This window comes from Arvicanthis niloticus, chromosome 12 (assembly GCF_011762505.2).
Source record: "Arvicanthis niloticus isolate mArvNil1 chromosome 12, mArvNil1.pat.X, whole genome shotgun sequence".
NCBI lineage: Eukaryota > Metazoa > Chordata > Mammalia > Rodentia > Muridae > Arvicanthis > Arvicanthis niloticus.
The window spans coordinates 78,829,382-78,845,802 of NC_047669.1; the positions used below are offsets into that span (position 1 = coordinate 78,829,382).

General features: G+C 45.3%; 1 protein-coding gene across 1 annotated transcript in view; it reads right to left on the minus strand.

Annotated features, from left to right (window-relative positions):
- The window catches only part of LOC117717924 (interferon-induced GTP-binding protein Mx1-like), a 28,422-nt gene that overhangs the window by 10,113 nt on the left and 1,888 nt on the right, over positions 1-16,421 (minus strand). Inside the window, exons 2-13 of the mRNA XM_076943221.1 lie at positions 15,951-16,145; positions 13,456-13,648; positions 11,530-11,667; positions 10,573-10,727; positions 10,177-10,315; positions 9,118-9,316; positions 8,056-8,134; positions 6,973-7,095; positions 6,495-6,636; positions 5,095-5,259; positions 3,624-3,700; positions 2,511-2,765 (exon numbers count right to left, since the gene is read on the minus strand). Coding sequence (XP_076799336.1) covers positions 2,511-2,765; positions 3,624-3,700; positions 5,095-5,259; positions 6,495-6,636; positions 6,973-7,095; positions 8,056-8,134; positions 9,118-9,316; positions 10,177-10,315; positions 10,573-10,727; positions 11,530-11,667; positions 13,456-13,648; positions 15,951-15,953 — 1,668 coding nt within the window. The 5' untranslated portion in view covers positions 15,954-16,145. The remainder of the gene's footprint in view (positions 1-2,510; positions 2,766-3,623; positions 3,701-5,094; positions 5,260-6,494; positions 6,637-6,972; positions 7,096-8,055; positions 8,135-9,117; positions 9,317-10,176; positions 10,316-10,572; positions 10,728-11,529; positions 11,668-13,455; positions 13,649-15,950; positions 16,146-16,421) is intronic.

Below are 16,421 nucleotides of genomic sequence, written 5' to 3' on the forward strand. Positions count from 1 at the left end.
CTGTCAAAAGGAACAAACAGCAACCAACAGATTGTGAAGGATCTTTACCAATCCCACATCTGATTGAGGGCTAATATCTAATATATACAAAGAACTCAAGAAATTAGACTCCAGACAACCAAATAACCCTATTTAAAAATGGTGTACAGAGCTAAACAAAGAATTCTCAACTGAGGAAACTCGAATGGCCAAGAAGCATCTAAAGAAATGTTCAACATCCTTAGTCATCAGGGAAATTCAAATCAAAACAACCCTGAGATTCCACCTCACACTATTCAGAATGGCTAAGATCAAAAACTCAGGTGATAGCAGATGCTGTCAAGGATGTGGAGAAAGATGAACACTCCTCCATTTTTTGGTGGGATTGTAAGCTGATACAATCACTCTGGAAATCAGTCTGTCGGTTTCTCAGAAAATTGGACATAGCATTACCTGAGGATTCAGCTATACCACTCCTGGGCATATATCCAGAAGATGCTCCAACATATAACAAGGACACATGCTCCACTATGTTCATAGGAGCCTTATTTGTAGTAGTCAGAAGTTGGAAAGACCCCAGATGTCCTTTAACAGAGGAATGGATACAGAAATGGATACATTTACACAATAGGGTATTACTCAGCTATTCAAAAAGAATGAATTCATGGAATTCTTAGGCAAATAGATGGAACTAGAAAATATCCTGAGTGAGTTGACCCAATCACTAATATACATGGTATGCACTCACTGATAGGTGGATATTAGCCCAAAAGCTCAAAATACCCAAGAGAAAACTCACAGACTACATGAAGCTCATGAAGAAGAAATACCAAAGTGTGGGTTCTTCAGTCCTTCTTAGAAGGAGTAACAAAATACTCATGGGAACAAATACGGAGACAAAGTGTGGGACAGAAACTGAAGGAGGGGCTGTCCAGAGACTGTTCTACCTGGGTATCCATCCCATGTGCAGTCACCAAAGTCAGAAGCTGATGTGGATGCCAGGAAGTGCATGCTGACAGGAGCCTGATATAGCTGTCTCCTTAGAGGTCTGCCAGAACCTGACTATACAGAGGCAGATGCTCATAGCTAACCATTGAACTGATCATGGGGTTCCCAATGGAGAAGTTAGAGAGAAAACTGAAGGAACTGAAGGTGTTTGCAGCCCCATGGGGAGAGCAACAATACCAACCAACCAGAGCTCCCAGGGTCTAAACCACCAGCCTGGGAGCACATAGGGAGGGACCCATGGCTCCAGCTGTATATGTAGGAGAGTATGGCCATGTTGGGCATAGGTGAGAGAGGAAGTCCTTGGTCCCATGAAGGCTGGATGCCCCAATGTGAGGGAATTCAAGGGCAGGGAGGTGGGAGTGGGTGGGTGGGTGGGGGCACATTCTCATAGAAGCAGGAGGAGGGGGATAGGATAGGGAGTTTCTGGGTGGGGGAGAAATGGGGGAAGGGGATAACATCTGAAATGTAAATAAAATATCCAATAAAAAATTAATTAAGAAAAAAAGAGATCCCTGGAATGATCAGACTCCCAGATACTAAAGTTGGCAGCTGGGGGTGGAGAAACCTGAAGTCAGTATTTAATAGAGACAATGTTATTTGTGGCAAATGAAATGTCCTGGAAGGCCATAGTGCAGATGTAAAGTTATTTAATGTCTCTAAGTTGTGACGCCAAACAGTGGTTGAAACGGAGAGGCTTACGTTCTACATGCTTTATCAGAATGAAAGCAAAGAAGGTAATTAAGCTCTAGGGTCCCAGAAAGCCAAGCTGCATGGCACACTAGACACACAGAAGATACCCTGAGAGGACCACACTAGCTCTGACATCCTGAAAGACTACCAGCCAAGCAACACAGCACCTAGAAAACCCAGTATACAGGGCAGAGGTACACATAGCCACAGAGCCTTTCAAAGTGAGCAATAGAATATCCTCCAAGGACACTTGCCAATACCTGAGCCTGCTTGATGCTAAAAACTAAGATGTCCAGATAGGTTAGAAGTGCAGTGAAATTCTAAAGCACTTGGGAGTCTGAGGCAGGAGGAGCTCCTAGGAATCTGGAGCCACCCTGGGCTACGCAAGTGAGTTCCAAAGATGCCTAAGCTATAGAATGAGACTTTGCCTTTAAAAAATTAAATTACTAAAGATCTGAAGTGGATTAAGAGGGACAAGAAGATCCTAGGGACTTTGCTAAAATCCCGGAAAGGCAAAGTCTGCTTAAAATACAACAAACACAAGTTTGGGGAAATAGCCCTCCCACTACTGACCAAGGTCTCCCTGGGGCTCATACTGTACTAGTGAGTTATGGAGCCTGCCAGCTGACCCTGGGAGGTAACACCCCTTCCCCCTATTTGTGGCCAAGGCATCTGACAGCCAGTGGCAAAGCCTGACATTCCCAGTGAGGAAGGAGTGCCCCTGCCCTCAGGAATGTGCTGTGACTAATTTACACACCTTTCCCTATATGGAAAGACACCCTGAAGGGGAGGAAATGGGCTGGGAACCCAGATGGAAGCATTCCTGCTTTTACCTGGTAGTAGGCCTTCAGGTGCTGGGTCATCTCAGGGGTAGTCAATTCCTTCTGAGGAAACTGAGAGTTAAATGGAAAGGTAGCAGTACTTAACCCCCTAGCCTTTTGTTTCTCAGCTTCCTCCTCTCTGATCTTCTTCAAGGCTTCCTTGTAAACTTGGTCCTGGCAGTAGATGATCTGTTCTATCTGGAAGTGAAGTCGGATCAGTTTTTCAGCTTCTTTTTCTTGGTTTAATTTGATGTCTTCAATTTTGGACTGCAGGGAGAGAAAAATAGTCAACAATCTTCAAGAAAGGCAGAGAGTAAGAACACAGGATGGCTAACACATCCATGAGAATCAGACCACCTGGCAAGAACAAAAGCAGGTATCACCTGGGAACAGCCCCAGGACTCCCTTGCTCAGCTTGTCCATGCCACTCTATCAGCTAAGGGTAGGAACCAGAGGAAACCTGAGCCAGATGTGAGTCTCCCCCAGCTGTGAGACTCAGTTTCTAATGCTGACCTGATTGAATTTAGAATCACTCAGGAAACTAGTCTCTGAGTATGATGGTGTTTCCAGAGAGATTTAAATTAGATGGGAAGACCTGCCCTATTGGGGCAACACTATCCATGGATTGGGGTTCTGGAGTAAGTAAAAAGGATAAAGATCTGAGTGTGGGATTCAGCCTTCCCTGGCACCACAGACTGTATCCCCTCAAACTGTAAGCCAGAGAAAAACCCTCTGTCAAGTTGGTTTTGCTATGCACTAGGTCATAAGTAAACATTTCTCAAGGAATGTCAAGAATGGCAAACAGGTTCCTCCCTTTTTTATTGTATTTCATGTTTCTATGGAGCTTTCAGTGTAAGGGCCACTTCCTCTACATGAAAAACATGCTTCTGCCTGACAAGGCTTTCTTGACCTGGTGTCTCTGAATTCATCCCCTCCCCTCTTTCTGTTCTCAAACCCATTTTAACCAGAAGACCTGTAACATTGTCTTGAAGACACAAACATACATTTGAATCTGCACATCTATTAACAGACACAAGAAAGCTGGAAAGGTCTCAAACCAAGGAATCTAGTTCCATGTCATGCTTGTTTATTATTCTCTTAAAAATAAAATGTATTTGGATTTACCTTGGCAGTACAGTGGAGGTTTAAAAAATCACCAAAAATGTTTGATGAAACCTTTGAGAAGGCAGTTCGGACCATCTCTGATGAAAGATAAAAAAAAAAAGTTCAATATTGGCAAGACCATCTATACTGTATATAGACTGGGAAGGAAAGTAAGGTTAATATGGCTAAAAACTGTTTTCTTCTCATTCCCTCTGTCTTTCCCTCTTCCCCTTGTGAAGATGGAGGGAGGATGTATCCTGTGGCTCAGCAGCTATGCAAGTATTTGAAATCTCTCTATCTCTTGTCATGGCTTATACCCTGTATCCTAACCAGTTTCCAAGGATATTTCTAGCAAATTATAAATATATCACTTCCTTGTAAAAACCTGCTGCCTCCATCTCATTTCTGCCTGTGAGACCTAAGTGCCTGTTTATCTGCATGAAATGAACCCAAGAGTCCTTAACAGAAGTCAGAGAGTGAACATTAGTTCCTTACCTCTGGAGAATTTACTTCTGTCTGTGGAAGTTGTCATAAAAGTGACTAAAGCCTCTATGTCATGCAGATAGTTGTAGACACAATCACCTGACAGAATTCCTCCCACAGGATGCTCTGGGAGAACCACAGCCTAACACAGATGCCTCAGCCACCACAGAACACACCCTGCAACATCAGCTAAGGGTTGCCAGCTCACTTACTCTGAGGGTCACTCCTTGTTATGGATAGAAAGCCATGGGAGGGTCCTTTGTAATTTCCACATGATACACAATGTCAGTGAAGCTTTGCTCCCAAGTTTTGTGATCACTAACTCTAAGAAGAGGATTGCATGAATTCAGAGGACCAGCCCAGAGAATGGTTGACTCTGACAGTGCTGCTGTATTGAGGGACAGTCTCTTGGGACTTATGGGCTCTGCACCAACTCCAGGTAATCAGCAGCACAGAAAGTAGGGAAAGTTCAAGAGGACTTCAGCTAGATAGCAAAGTGAATTGGTGCTGAGCCCAGGAGACAGGGCTGCTGCTTACACAGGAAGAGGGAAGCTGAGACAGAAGACCAGCAATGGATAAGGACCAGCTTCACCTTACATGAAAGACTCTGGCTGTGCTCTTTCCAGGATCAAAGTAAGAACCTAGGAAGTTAGGTGACTCTGTCTTCTGACTGTAAATCCCTGTGCCTATGGGGTTGGAACACACTGAATTCCTGAACACCACAGTGGCATCTGGAGCACAGAAAACCTGCCACCTACCTAGAACCAGCCCAAGAGGGCCACTCTGAGGTGTAGTACTGCCCTGAGGTTCTCTGAGGTGCTAATGTCTCCTATCTCAGAAATAAAATGATAATTATGGTAACAGTATTTCTCAGTGGCCCTATGCACCGTTCACCAGCAACCCTGTACAGTACTGCCTAGTAACCCTGTGTACCACTCATCAACAACCCTGTGCAGGGCTCCTCAGTAACCTTGTGTAGCATTCCCCAGTGACTCAGAACACTACTCACGAGTGACCCTGTGCATCATGTTCACTGAGGGCTCTTCCAGGGCTTTGACTTGCTTTTTGATGATGTTCTCGAATGCCTTATAGTCCACAAACCCTGGCAGCTCCCGGCCACGATACTGATTTTCAAATTCTTCCATCTTGCTATGTATCTCAGGAGAACCTAGGCCTGGAAGAATTGTTTTTGCAAAACCATAAAAACAAAACAAACAAACAAACAAAAAAACCTTCCACTCTAGTCTTTCTGAAAAGATGAGTACCAGTGAAAAAATTAAATGAAATGTTGATCTGTTCCTCTGAAACTACAATAAGGAAACAGTGTCAAAGGTCACTTCCCTCGGTTGAAGCAAAGGTGAAAGCAGGATCCAGCAAGAGGAAAACAGGAAGGCATGACCACAAAACAACCTTGTGTGTGAGGGTTTATGGGTCCATCTGTGGGAAGAGGCAGTGCTCTGACTAAGGGGCTACAGGGTGGGCAGGCAAGCACCTGGATGGCACAAGTGTACACGAAACGAAATGCTTAGTTCCTCTCCCTATTTCCATAACAATATTTGTGAGAGAGAGCCCATCAGGTACAGACCTTCCCAAGGCTTCCTTTGTGAAGACCTGACTGTGTGCTGGGAAGGCAGTCCTACAGAAATGCTGGCATTTCACAGACATTAAGACTCATTTACAGTGAGCATGCCAGTGACTTCTAGATATCACCCAAACTGCAGGTTTCTGACACCTTTCTGTTACCTTATGGAACTGCCACCCTCATCATTAATCAATTCTTCCCTCTCTTCCCTCTCTCCAGTGCTGTAGTCATGGCTGTGCTTTCTGTATACCTATGTACATACAGCATGTATATCGGCTCTGTACTCAAGGAGCATAGATCCTTCTAGAAGCCGTGGTTAACTATAATGATTAACCTGCATTTTTCACTAGACATTCTTAAGAATCAAATAAGGGTAGCATGGGGCCTGGGACTCAAAGCAGAGCAAATACGGCTCCTGTGCCCACACTCCAGGCATTCTCATCCTCAGCATAATACTCCCAAGTGTCCTCCAAATCCCGGGTCTGTGGTGTTTCCTAAAGTCACTTTAGTCACTCCAAGTTCATAACTTCATCCCTATTGTAGTGGCATTAAAGGTGTGTCTTTAAGAAAAGACCAGGACATCCTGGCCTCACCCTCACAGAGGAGATGTGTATCCTCAGAACAAAGGCCAGACAAAGCTGGTTCCCATCTTCCTCACACAAGGACCAGGCTAGATGGTGCCATCTTGAGAGCAGAGATGGAGCCCTCAACCGGCACCTCATCTTCTGGTGCCTTGACCTTGAATTGTAGACAAGACCTTCTTTATCTTTAGTGGTTAAATTCAAGCTACTGAAGCATGAAGCATACCAACCCAAATTGACACTCACTTTTTCTGAAATGTTCCTCAATATAATCATCCCAAGCAAGAAACTCATTTCGCAGTTTGGTAAACAACCGGCTGTCTCCCCCTGATATGGTTTCCTGTGCTTGTACCAAAGCCATGATATTCTTATTGAAGACCTTGATTTTCTGTGAAGGAGGTAATTCATATATAAGGCCAGTTGGATAAAGAACATGCATACCTTGAGGGTTGCACAATGGGGAGAAAAGTCTTTGGGTGTCAGGAAATCCTCCCCCTCCCCTTTTGGATCCTGAAGGAAGGCTCTTCTGCCAGTGTGGGTGAACAGAGCACATTCTGCAGTCCCCCAAAGCTTCACCCTGGCTCCACCCATCAGTGCTTGCCTCCTTGCAGTAATACTGCTAGACAGCATGTGTTTCTGTCAGTCTTAGGAGAGGGAGAACCCAAGAGATCCCTGCAAGATAGTGATACAGAAATCCTCCACAGGAATCACAACCAATGCTCACATTCATCAGAAAGGACATCCTTTGACTGTCGTCTTCTGGTATGTCTGAGCCATACTTCTGTAGCTCTTCACATGCACTCTGGTAACTCTTATTTATTTGATTTTCCAATAGTGGCAGCGATTTCTGAGTGGGACATACAAATACAAATTGGGAATGTGAAGGAGACCCCAAGCCTACTCAGAAGCACGGCTGTGGCACAAGCAGCTCATCTGCTCACTCTGTGTCTCCTCAGCCATGAGCCTCATCAGATATGATTTCATGATATTCACACAGAGAATGTGTGTGATATTCTGACAGCCTCTGAAGATTTCTCTGGTGCACACTAGTGTTTTAGACACACCATTTCCACCCAGGTCTATACTATACATGGTTTTTACTTAAAAGAATCAGCCGGGGGCAGTTCTTTACATATCAAAACATGAACTCTCTGCAGAGAGACCCCACAGAGAACTTTCTGGTAGCTTCTGAAACAAGAGCAATTGGACTACCATGAGATCCCTCAACTCTTGGGTTGTCTTCCACGACCTCTACAGTTCTGCTGTCCCCAGGCAGCTTGAAGCATAAAGCTCAATGAGAATCCATCTCTGTCTACATCAAAGAGGCCCAGAGAAGATTACTAAAGATCATGGTCCCTGGGAGATGCATTTATCTCCACCTGCATCCTGGGGGCTGCAGGAAGACTTTGAACACAGGAAGAGCCCAGGGGAAGAAGATCACTGCTGAGTATCTGCCCTCAGCCAATCCTCAAGCAGGTTTGACAACTAGCTAAATCACTCCCCAGGTGGAGAACTAAGGCATTTTGAGATGCAATCTCCACCAGGTCAGAGAAGAGTGAACATGGCTTCTATCTGAAGAGCCCATCTTGAACTCAAGCTCCCATGATCAACCCCAGAGTGAGGTGATCACAGTCATGCCACCAAGAACTCAGGATGATGGCAGTAGGAACCAGCACAAAACATTCTGATGCTGAAGTCACCAATTCCCAGACACATGTCTGTGCAAAAGGAATCTCTACTAGCTTGTGTGCCCAGGACTGCCCCAGTCCTGGCTTAGCTTGAGGAACACACAGATTCCCCTGCTTACACAGATGTGGGAGGTGAGCTCCGTGGTCAGTCTCTTTGCCAGGCAGGGCACTGTGGCCTTCCCATCCTCCAGAAGAACTCTGAGGGAACAGAAGAAAGGGTCCCATCAGACCTGGCCAGAAAACAAGTCTGCAGCCTGCTGTGGGGTGGTCAGGGCAGTTTGGGTACTATCAGTGAATGGGATACCTTGAGATTGGTGCTCATGGAGTATTTAGAAGTGAGTTTGTGGGATGATGCAAGGAAATCAGCTTGGATAGTTCCATAGTGGGCTACAATGATCCCCCTCAGCTCATGTAATAATCAGAGTAAAATCTGTTCTCCACAAAACACATGTACATAACCACAATTATGTTATAGCACACACATACCCATCTATGTGTGGTACACATAAACACACACAAATATACAACATATCCTTCTATATGTTGTGAGCAAACACACATATGTATAGTATACATTAATATATGTATACCTTTCCATATAGACTATACATATGAGTACATATGCACATGTAACACACATTATAGAAAATATACATAATGCATATAGATCCCAGTCTTCAAACACTGACAAACATGTCTGCACATGCATGTGATGGGAAATGGATGGAGATACAACCTGGCCTAAGAAAGAGCGTAAGCCATCAGCTACTGATGGAAGGAAGCCACACTGCTCCCATGGAACCAAAATCTGTGTTCATGAGGAGTGTTACCACTCCTGAACTTATAAGGCAGCAGGGAGGTGGTGCTCCTTCATGAGTAATAGCACATTCCTACCTGGATTGAGTTAATGCACTGGTCAATTAGTAAGGGCTGGCAAGATGGCACAATAGGTAGAGGTGCCTCCCTCCAACCCTTACTGAGGTCATTCCTGGCTCCACCTTGATTCACCAAGAAGAAAACCAAAGTTGTCCTTTGATTTTCACATGTGCACCTCTCTCTCTCTCTCTCTCTCTCTCTCTCTCTCTCTCTCTCTGTCTCTCTCTCTCTTCCCACATGTCAGGTCTGTTCTCGACCAGCAATTCTAGCAATTTTAACTGCACAGGCCAGCATAACAGAGGCACCTGAAGTATGGGTGCTCCTTGAAGAAGACTTCCTCATTCTGAAGAGCCTCAGCCAGGCTCAGCCGCTCCTGGATGTCCTGCTGACCCCTGCACTTGACTATCATGTAGCCCTTCTTCAGATGGTACACCAGGTTCCGCACCACATCCATGACCTTGTCTTCAGCACCTCTGTCCACCAGATCGGGCTTGGTCAAGATCCCTGTAGATCAGGCATTGAGATCAGAGTACACACACTGTTCTAGGGCAGGGAGAAACATCACTCTCACTGGCCACCAGCAACCCAAGGCTTCTTCCCATTTTTGCTAGATAGATATACCAACCTGACAAAGGCTAACATCATCTGAGAGGAGAGACGCTCAATTAAGAAAATGCTTCCATAAGTCTATAGGGCATTTTCTTAAGTGATGATTAATCGAGATGAGCCCAGCTCATTGTGGGTGGTACCATCCCTGAACTGGTGGTACTGGATTCTGAAAGAAAGTAGGCTGACCAAGCTAGTAAGCAGCACCCCTCCATGGCCTCTGCATCAGCTCCTTACTCAAGGTTCCTGCCCTATTTGAGTTTCTGCCCTGACTTCCCTGTGATGGACTGTTACCTGATGGACTATTGCTGAAACTAACCCTTTACTCCCCAACTTGCTTTTGGTCATTTGCAAGATCCCTAAGACACCATCTTTGGCTTAGGCAGACAGGGCCACTAGAGATCCCATGCAAGGTGGAAATCCACCCACAGAAACTTATGTACATGATCTTGTGAAGACAGTGAGGACCCCTCTGTCACCTTCAGACTCCTCAGCACCTCTCCATGGCCACCACCCAGACAACAGCTGTTCATTCTTCACTCTGCCATGGACTTTACCATGGCTCCTGACACAATGAGTCTCAGAAGATACGATTTCCTCCCTGTGTTTGTCCACCTCTGGCTCCTCAGGCATTTTCTACCAGGGAGATGAGATGAAGGGTTCCTAGCCTCAGTGGGATCCTGAGTTTGGTCCATCTGGATCCAGGAGATGTATCTCACTTGCACTCACACACCACTGTTATCTCCTACTCTCCTTACCTATGGTCCTATCTCCTTCAGGGTCTACCTCCTGAGCCATGCTCAGGGCCTCTGTGGTAGCAATGTCCACATTGCTGGGGACTACCACCAGGTTGATGGTCTCCTGCTTTTGGATGTATGTCCTGATGAGTCTCTTGATCTATAAGAAATGAGATGGTGACTCTTCATTATGGAGACAGGATCAAGAGCGAGATGGTCCTGGTCATCCACTTGCTTCAGGGTTCAGGCCCCTGGTCTCCATGGACTGTACCCATCTGTCTCCCTGTCTCCATCAAACATGGAGGTCGTGGTAAAGCCTGGCTATCCAGTCTTACTCCCACTTCCACAAGGTCTCTCTTAGACATAGCCCTGGAAATACCCCAGTATCCCTGCAGCCCAGTGTGTTTAGAGTTTCACCTTGTGTTCAATGTCTGCAGGCTGGTTGCCTACAGCCACCCTTGTGATACCAGGCAGGTCAATCAGAGTCAGGTCTGGGACACGTGGAGAGCTGACCTCCAAGCTAATGAGCTCAGAGCTAATCTGCAATCCTTCCCCAGCAATCAAGTTCTGGGCTGGAAATGAAAAAGAAAGCCATGGCAGTTTAAGGAGCACATCTCATTCTAGAGCCTTTGGGGGAAAATACATTGCAATTTGGAGATGAAATGCTACCCCTAAATTGTTTGTATATTGGAAGATTGTAATCCCTGCAAGATTAGGTTATATTGGAAGGTTCCAGAGCCTGGAAAAAATGGGCTCTGACTAAAAGTAGTTCGCTAGGTGTAGGCCACAAGTGTTTTATATATTATTTTTGCCTCTTCCTGAGTTCTCTCTGCTTCCTATCTGCCAAAATGCAAGAAAGCTGATCTGGACAGAAAGGAAGATTCTTCCTTGAACCCTACTGGCACTGTCAGGGAGAGTCACAAGTGTACTTTGAGGACAGTGAAATCCAAAGGAATCCATAAATAAGGTGACAGTTTAGGGAATATGTAAAACAACATGAGCAGACATCCAGAGGAGCCCTGGCTGCAGGTGTCTGTCTGTCCATAGATTACGCCTCGCCCTTAGTAATAGGCGCTAGGGTAGAAACCCTCACGTCAAGACTTTAACTAATGTCACCCTACTCTGCTCAACAGCAAGAGTGTGCTTTTGATGTTTTCTCATGATTAAGAATGTATGCTGGAAACACAAGTGGCCATGTGTAACCTGGTTCAGTCATTCCAATGGCCATGTTCTCTAAATGAGGTCATGAAGTTAAATGTTCATGAGCCCAAGCGCAGGAAGGCTCCCAATGTGGAAAGGCCCAGAAAGTAGAGAGTGTGAACATCATGGGGATACCCTGTCCAAAATAAAGGTCAAATGTGTGCATGTACATACCTTTATTGATTTCCCTTTCTACCTGTGCAGGGTCTGAGATCTCAATCTCAGTATCCTTATAGATGACCTTGGCTCTCCATTCTGCTCCCTGCTTGAGTTGCTTCAGTTTCAGCACCAGAGGGCACCTGGTAACGATACCTAAGAGGCAACAGCCGCATCAGTCTTGGGCTCTGCCATAAAAGGCCTTGGATGGATGACCCCCGACATCACACACACTCATCTGAAAACAGATGCTCCATGTGTTTATTAGGTGTGTTTACTTGTTTGTTTTGTCAACTCACAAGCTAGAGTCATCTGGGAAGAGGGAACTTCAGTCCATAAATGTGTCCATCAAACTGGGCCATTGGCAGGCCTATTCTTGACTAATGATTGACATGGGAGGGGTTGGCAGCTCACTGTCCGTGGTGCCACCTCCAGGCAGGTGATCCTGGGTGCTATAAGAAAGGAGGCTGACCAAACCATGAGGAGCAAGCCAGTAAGTAGCACCCCTCCATGGCTTCTGGTTTAGTTCCTGCTTCCAGGTTCCTGCCTTGCTTGAGTTCTTCTCCTGGCTTCCCTCAATGATAAACTGTGATTAGGACAAGTAAGCCAAATAAACCCTTTTCTTCCCAAGTTGCTTTTGGTCATGGTCTTTGTCACAGCAACAGAAAGCAAAGTAGGACACCCCAGCTCAGGAGGCATCAGATTCCAGTGGGGAACCATTCATACTCAAGCACATATATCTCCCACTAACCCCTTACATACGCACTCACTGTGTCTTCCAGGCTACTTTACAATTCCTTATTACAAACTTCTGCCAATTCCTACATGCCTGTAACATCTTATCTGCATTGTTAGAGCAGCTCAGCTCTGGCCTCACTGGGGGATCACTGACATCCTGGGCCTTGCAGCTCAAAGAGCATCCCTAATCTGAACACTAACATTTCTGTGCTTTGGGAGTGGGTCACTCATGAAGAGGCTCAGAAAAGAGATTATCACACACGTGGTTCCAGGCACTTGGTCTCATCTACAAACTGAGATTCCACATAATCCACAAATGCACAATGAGTTGGTGTGGTGGACTAAAAGCTGCTCCCACCCCTAGCCCACATGCATGGCCAGGACATCTACAGTGACTCTGTTGGATACAGAGCCTAAAAGGAGGTAACTTAGGCTGATGACGGGCTTGAGAAGCTTCATGGGTAGCGCCCTAGCTACTGAGACTGGCACCCTTGTGAGAGGAGGAAGAAACAATAAGACTGCACAGAGCAAATCTGTCCACAAGCCAAAGAGGAAGAGCTCATGAGAAGCTACACCGTGATCTTCATCTCGCTATTAACCCAGATGTCGGGGACCGCTCTGCCAAATGTTGGAATCCACACTGCCAAAAGCTTGGGGGCCAAAATTGTTAGAGCCTGCACTGCCCCAAGCTTTGGGGGCCAAATCATTCTGGCTAGTACTGCTGCAGTGGTCCATGGGTCAGGGTTCAGCAAGAGAGAGAGTGAGGGCAGATGCAAAAAATGGAGATTGGACAGAGTGTGATTCAGTCTCATTTATTCTCAAGTCCCTCTTCCTAGTCCAAGTTCCAAGTCTCAAGTTCCTAGTCCCTAGTACCTCCAAGTTCCTAGTTTTCCAGTCCCCTCTTCTGTCTGCCTCTCGCCTTTTATAAGTCTGACTTCTCAAGTCACACCTTTAAGTCACACATTTAAGTCTCACACACCCAAGGGAAAATCCTGGGTATATAAAACAAGATGTTATCAGGGTGTGCTCAGCTGTTGTAGGCTGTTGAAAACAAGTCTCTTGTCAGGGTATATGGCTCAAGATGGCTTCAAGGATGATAGCCGCCTTCTCATGGCTCCCCACACCCAGAACTAGGAGAGGACCTGTTTCTACCCTTGAAGTCCCAGGGCCCACAGCCTAGCAGAGAAACAGGCACTGAGCTCTCACCACTGCCTCTGGGGAGGGCCACTCCAGACAGTGCTTCCAGCACAGAGCTCTTCCCTGAACTCTGGTCCCCAATGACAGCGATGGCAGGCAAGGCCAGGTCCTGCTCCACACCCAGAGCCCGCAGAGAGTCGATGAGGTCAATACAGGGTCGCACCTTCTCCTCATACTGACTGCAGAGGTTGTTCACAGACTCCTAGATGAGGGATAAGCAAGAGTGAGGTCATGCTCCACAGGACATGCTCCAGCAATAATCACTGAGTTCATTCCCCTGACAGGGCACTTAAACAGAGGTCACTTTTTTGTGAAACCCAACAACACAGATGAGAGAACAGAGAGTTGGAGAGCTGAGTATCAAAGCCAAAATGTGAGAGCCATTTTGGTATCCAAACAAGACAACCTATTGCCTACTCTTAATTTTTCTCTCCTGTGCTGCTTTCATGAAATCACACATATAATGACTAAATATATACAGTTTTGTTCAACAAATTCAACCCCAGCACACCAGCACTGCAGGAACTGTGAAAGGCATTCTATGTGCAGAGGAAAAACGACAGGAGAAGAATCCTGAATCCATACAGTGCATTGGACACCACACTGCTTTAGTTTCTTCTGAATTCACCATCCTTAAGTGATACCTAAGCACAAACAACAGCAATGCATTGAGGGGGGAGTTGGCTAATAGAAAAAAGAAGATTGTGACAGATGGAAGTTGACAACACATGGAATCATGTTCCTATTAATAATACCTCCTACACATTAAGTATTGTGTCATTCAGAGGTGCTATATGCCATATCAAATTAAAAATGTACACTATAAATACAAAAAAAAGCAAACAGTCAACAGAGAGCATGAACTGCATTCACAAAATATAGTATTTAAGCTGGGTGGTAGTATCAATGGTGGCACATCCCTTTAATCCCAGCCATAGCACTCAGGAGGCAGAGGCAGGTAGATCTTTCAGGGTTTAAGGCCTGGTCTACAGAGCGAATTCCAGGACAGCCGGGGGTATACAGTATCAAAAACAAGCAAACAAACAAGTAAACAAATGATGGATTGATTGATTGATTGATTGATTGATACTATTTAATCAAAAAGTTGAAGAATATCATAAAAGAGAAAAACAGAAAGTTAACACAGAAAGCAGATAACAACACTATGTTCTCAACCAACAACAGCATATCCTATTAAATATAAATGGCTTAAGGTCTGCTCCAACAGGCAAAATGGCTCAGAAAGAACCACAAAGAGGGAGGATGGCAGCCTCTGGTCCCAAGATGTTGAAAAACTGCAGCAAGAGGGTGTGGTGTTTCATGGAAAAGAACAGGCCATTAGTGGAGCAGACTACACCACCCTGAAAGTCACATAAAACTGGAGTAGAAAAGGTGCAAAGGCAATGTGAGGGAAGTAAGGATTTTTTGTTGGGCAAAACTGTTGTATACTTAAGAGAAAAGACTCACACCTCTAACTCATAAAAATGAACTCATGATCAAACACAGACTTTAATGGAAAACTCATAAAACTGTCTTGTTATTTACTACTGAAATGATAAAGCAACTTAGAGAAAAAGAGGGCTATTGAAGCTTACAACTCTCACATCACAGTCCATCACTAAGTCAGGGCAGGAACTCAAGGCAAGGATTTGGAGGCAGAAATGGAAGCAGAGGCAACGGAGGAGTGCTGCTTACTGGATTGTTCTCCATGGCTTGTTCACCTGCTTTCTTACAGAACCCTGGACCATAAGCCCAAAGGGTTGCACTGCCCACAGAGAGCTGGGCTCTTCCACATCAGTCATCAATCAAAAAAGTTTACCACAAGCTTGCCCACAGACCTCTCTGATGGGGCATTTTCTCAACTGAGGTTCACTCTTCTCAGATGATTCTAGCTTATATCAAGTTGACTTCAAATTACCTTGCATAGCCCTGCTCTTATAGATACGGTCTCAAAGGCAAAATTAATAAAAGAACTTATCAATAAATACAACTTTATGAGAACTAAACACTTGCTTGAAAAAAATTCAAAGACAAGCCACAGTCAGAGAGTAAATATTTATAAAGCATCTATCTGAGCAAAGATTTGTACCTGAATATATAAAAAGCTTTCAAAATTCAACAATAATGAAAATGTACCACATGGCTTCTCCAGGGATGGAATATCACAATAAAAACTCACAGGGAAAGCTGGAGACTGAACCATGTAAGGAAGGAACAATATACACACTCAGGACTCAATACTCTGCCAGTCACTAATAACCCCCTGGTTTCCAATTAACAACATTCAGTAAAGGAGAAAGCTGGGTGGTTGTTCTCACCTTGGCCCAAGCAAAGTAAGCAGCTGAACAAGATCTCTGTCTTGCCTCAGAAAGTCATGAAAGCCACTCCATCAGAGAAAGAGCAGCCTTTACTCCTTTCTAGCATCCCACATGCTCGCAGAACTGCAGGCCCCACCCTCTTTTTAGCTCATGGCCTGTGGAAAGTGGCTTTCTATAGCAGCTCACCATTTCCTGGCTCTTCTCAGAGGTATCAGGATGTTTACTTGGTATCCAGTGACTGGATGCAGAAGTCAGCTCTTTCCTTTTGACGTCCTTTTGACAACTCAACCTTGTATTTTTTTTCCAGGTGGATTCCAGTTGGATATAACGGGTTTGATTCAGAAGAATCTGGAAGCCTTGCCTCTGGGGTCAGGCATTTGACTAAGAAACACATGGGAGACACCAGTATCTGAAACTGCCCCACCTTCTCTGTCCATCCCAGGGGTCTGTGCTTCCTGCAGTACCCATCATTCCCCCTTCTAGAAGAAGGAGGTACATTAGGAGGACTATCACAAAAGAGGAATGATTCACAGAGTCTGTCAATCTAGAAATTTCCTTCAAGCCAGGCCGTGGTGGTGCACACCTTTAATCCCAGCACTTGGGAGGCAGAGGCAGGCGGATTTCTGGGTTTGAGGCCAGCCTGGTCTATAGAGTGAG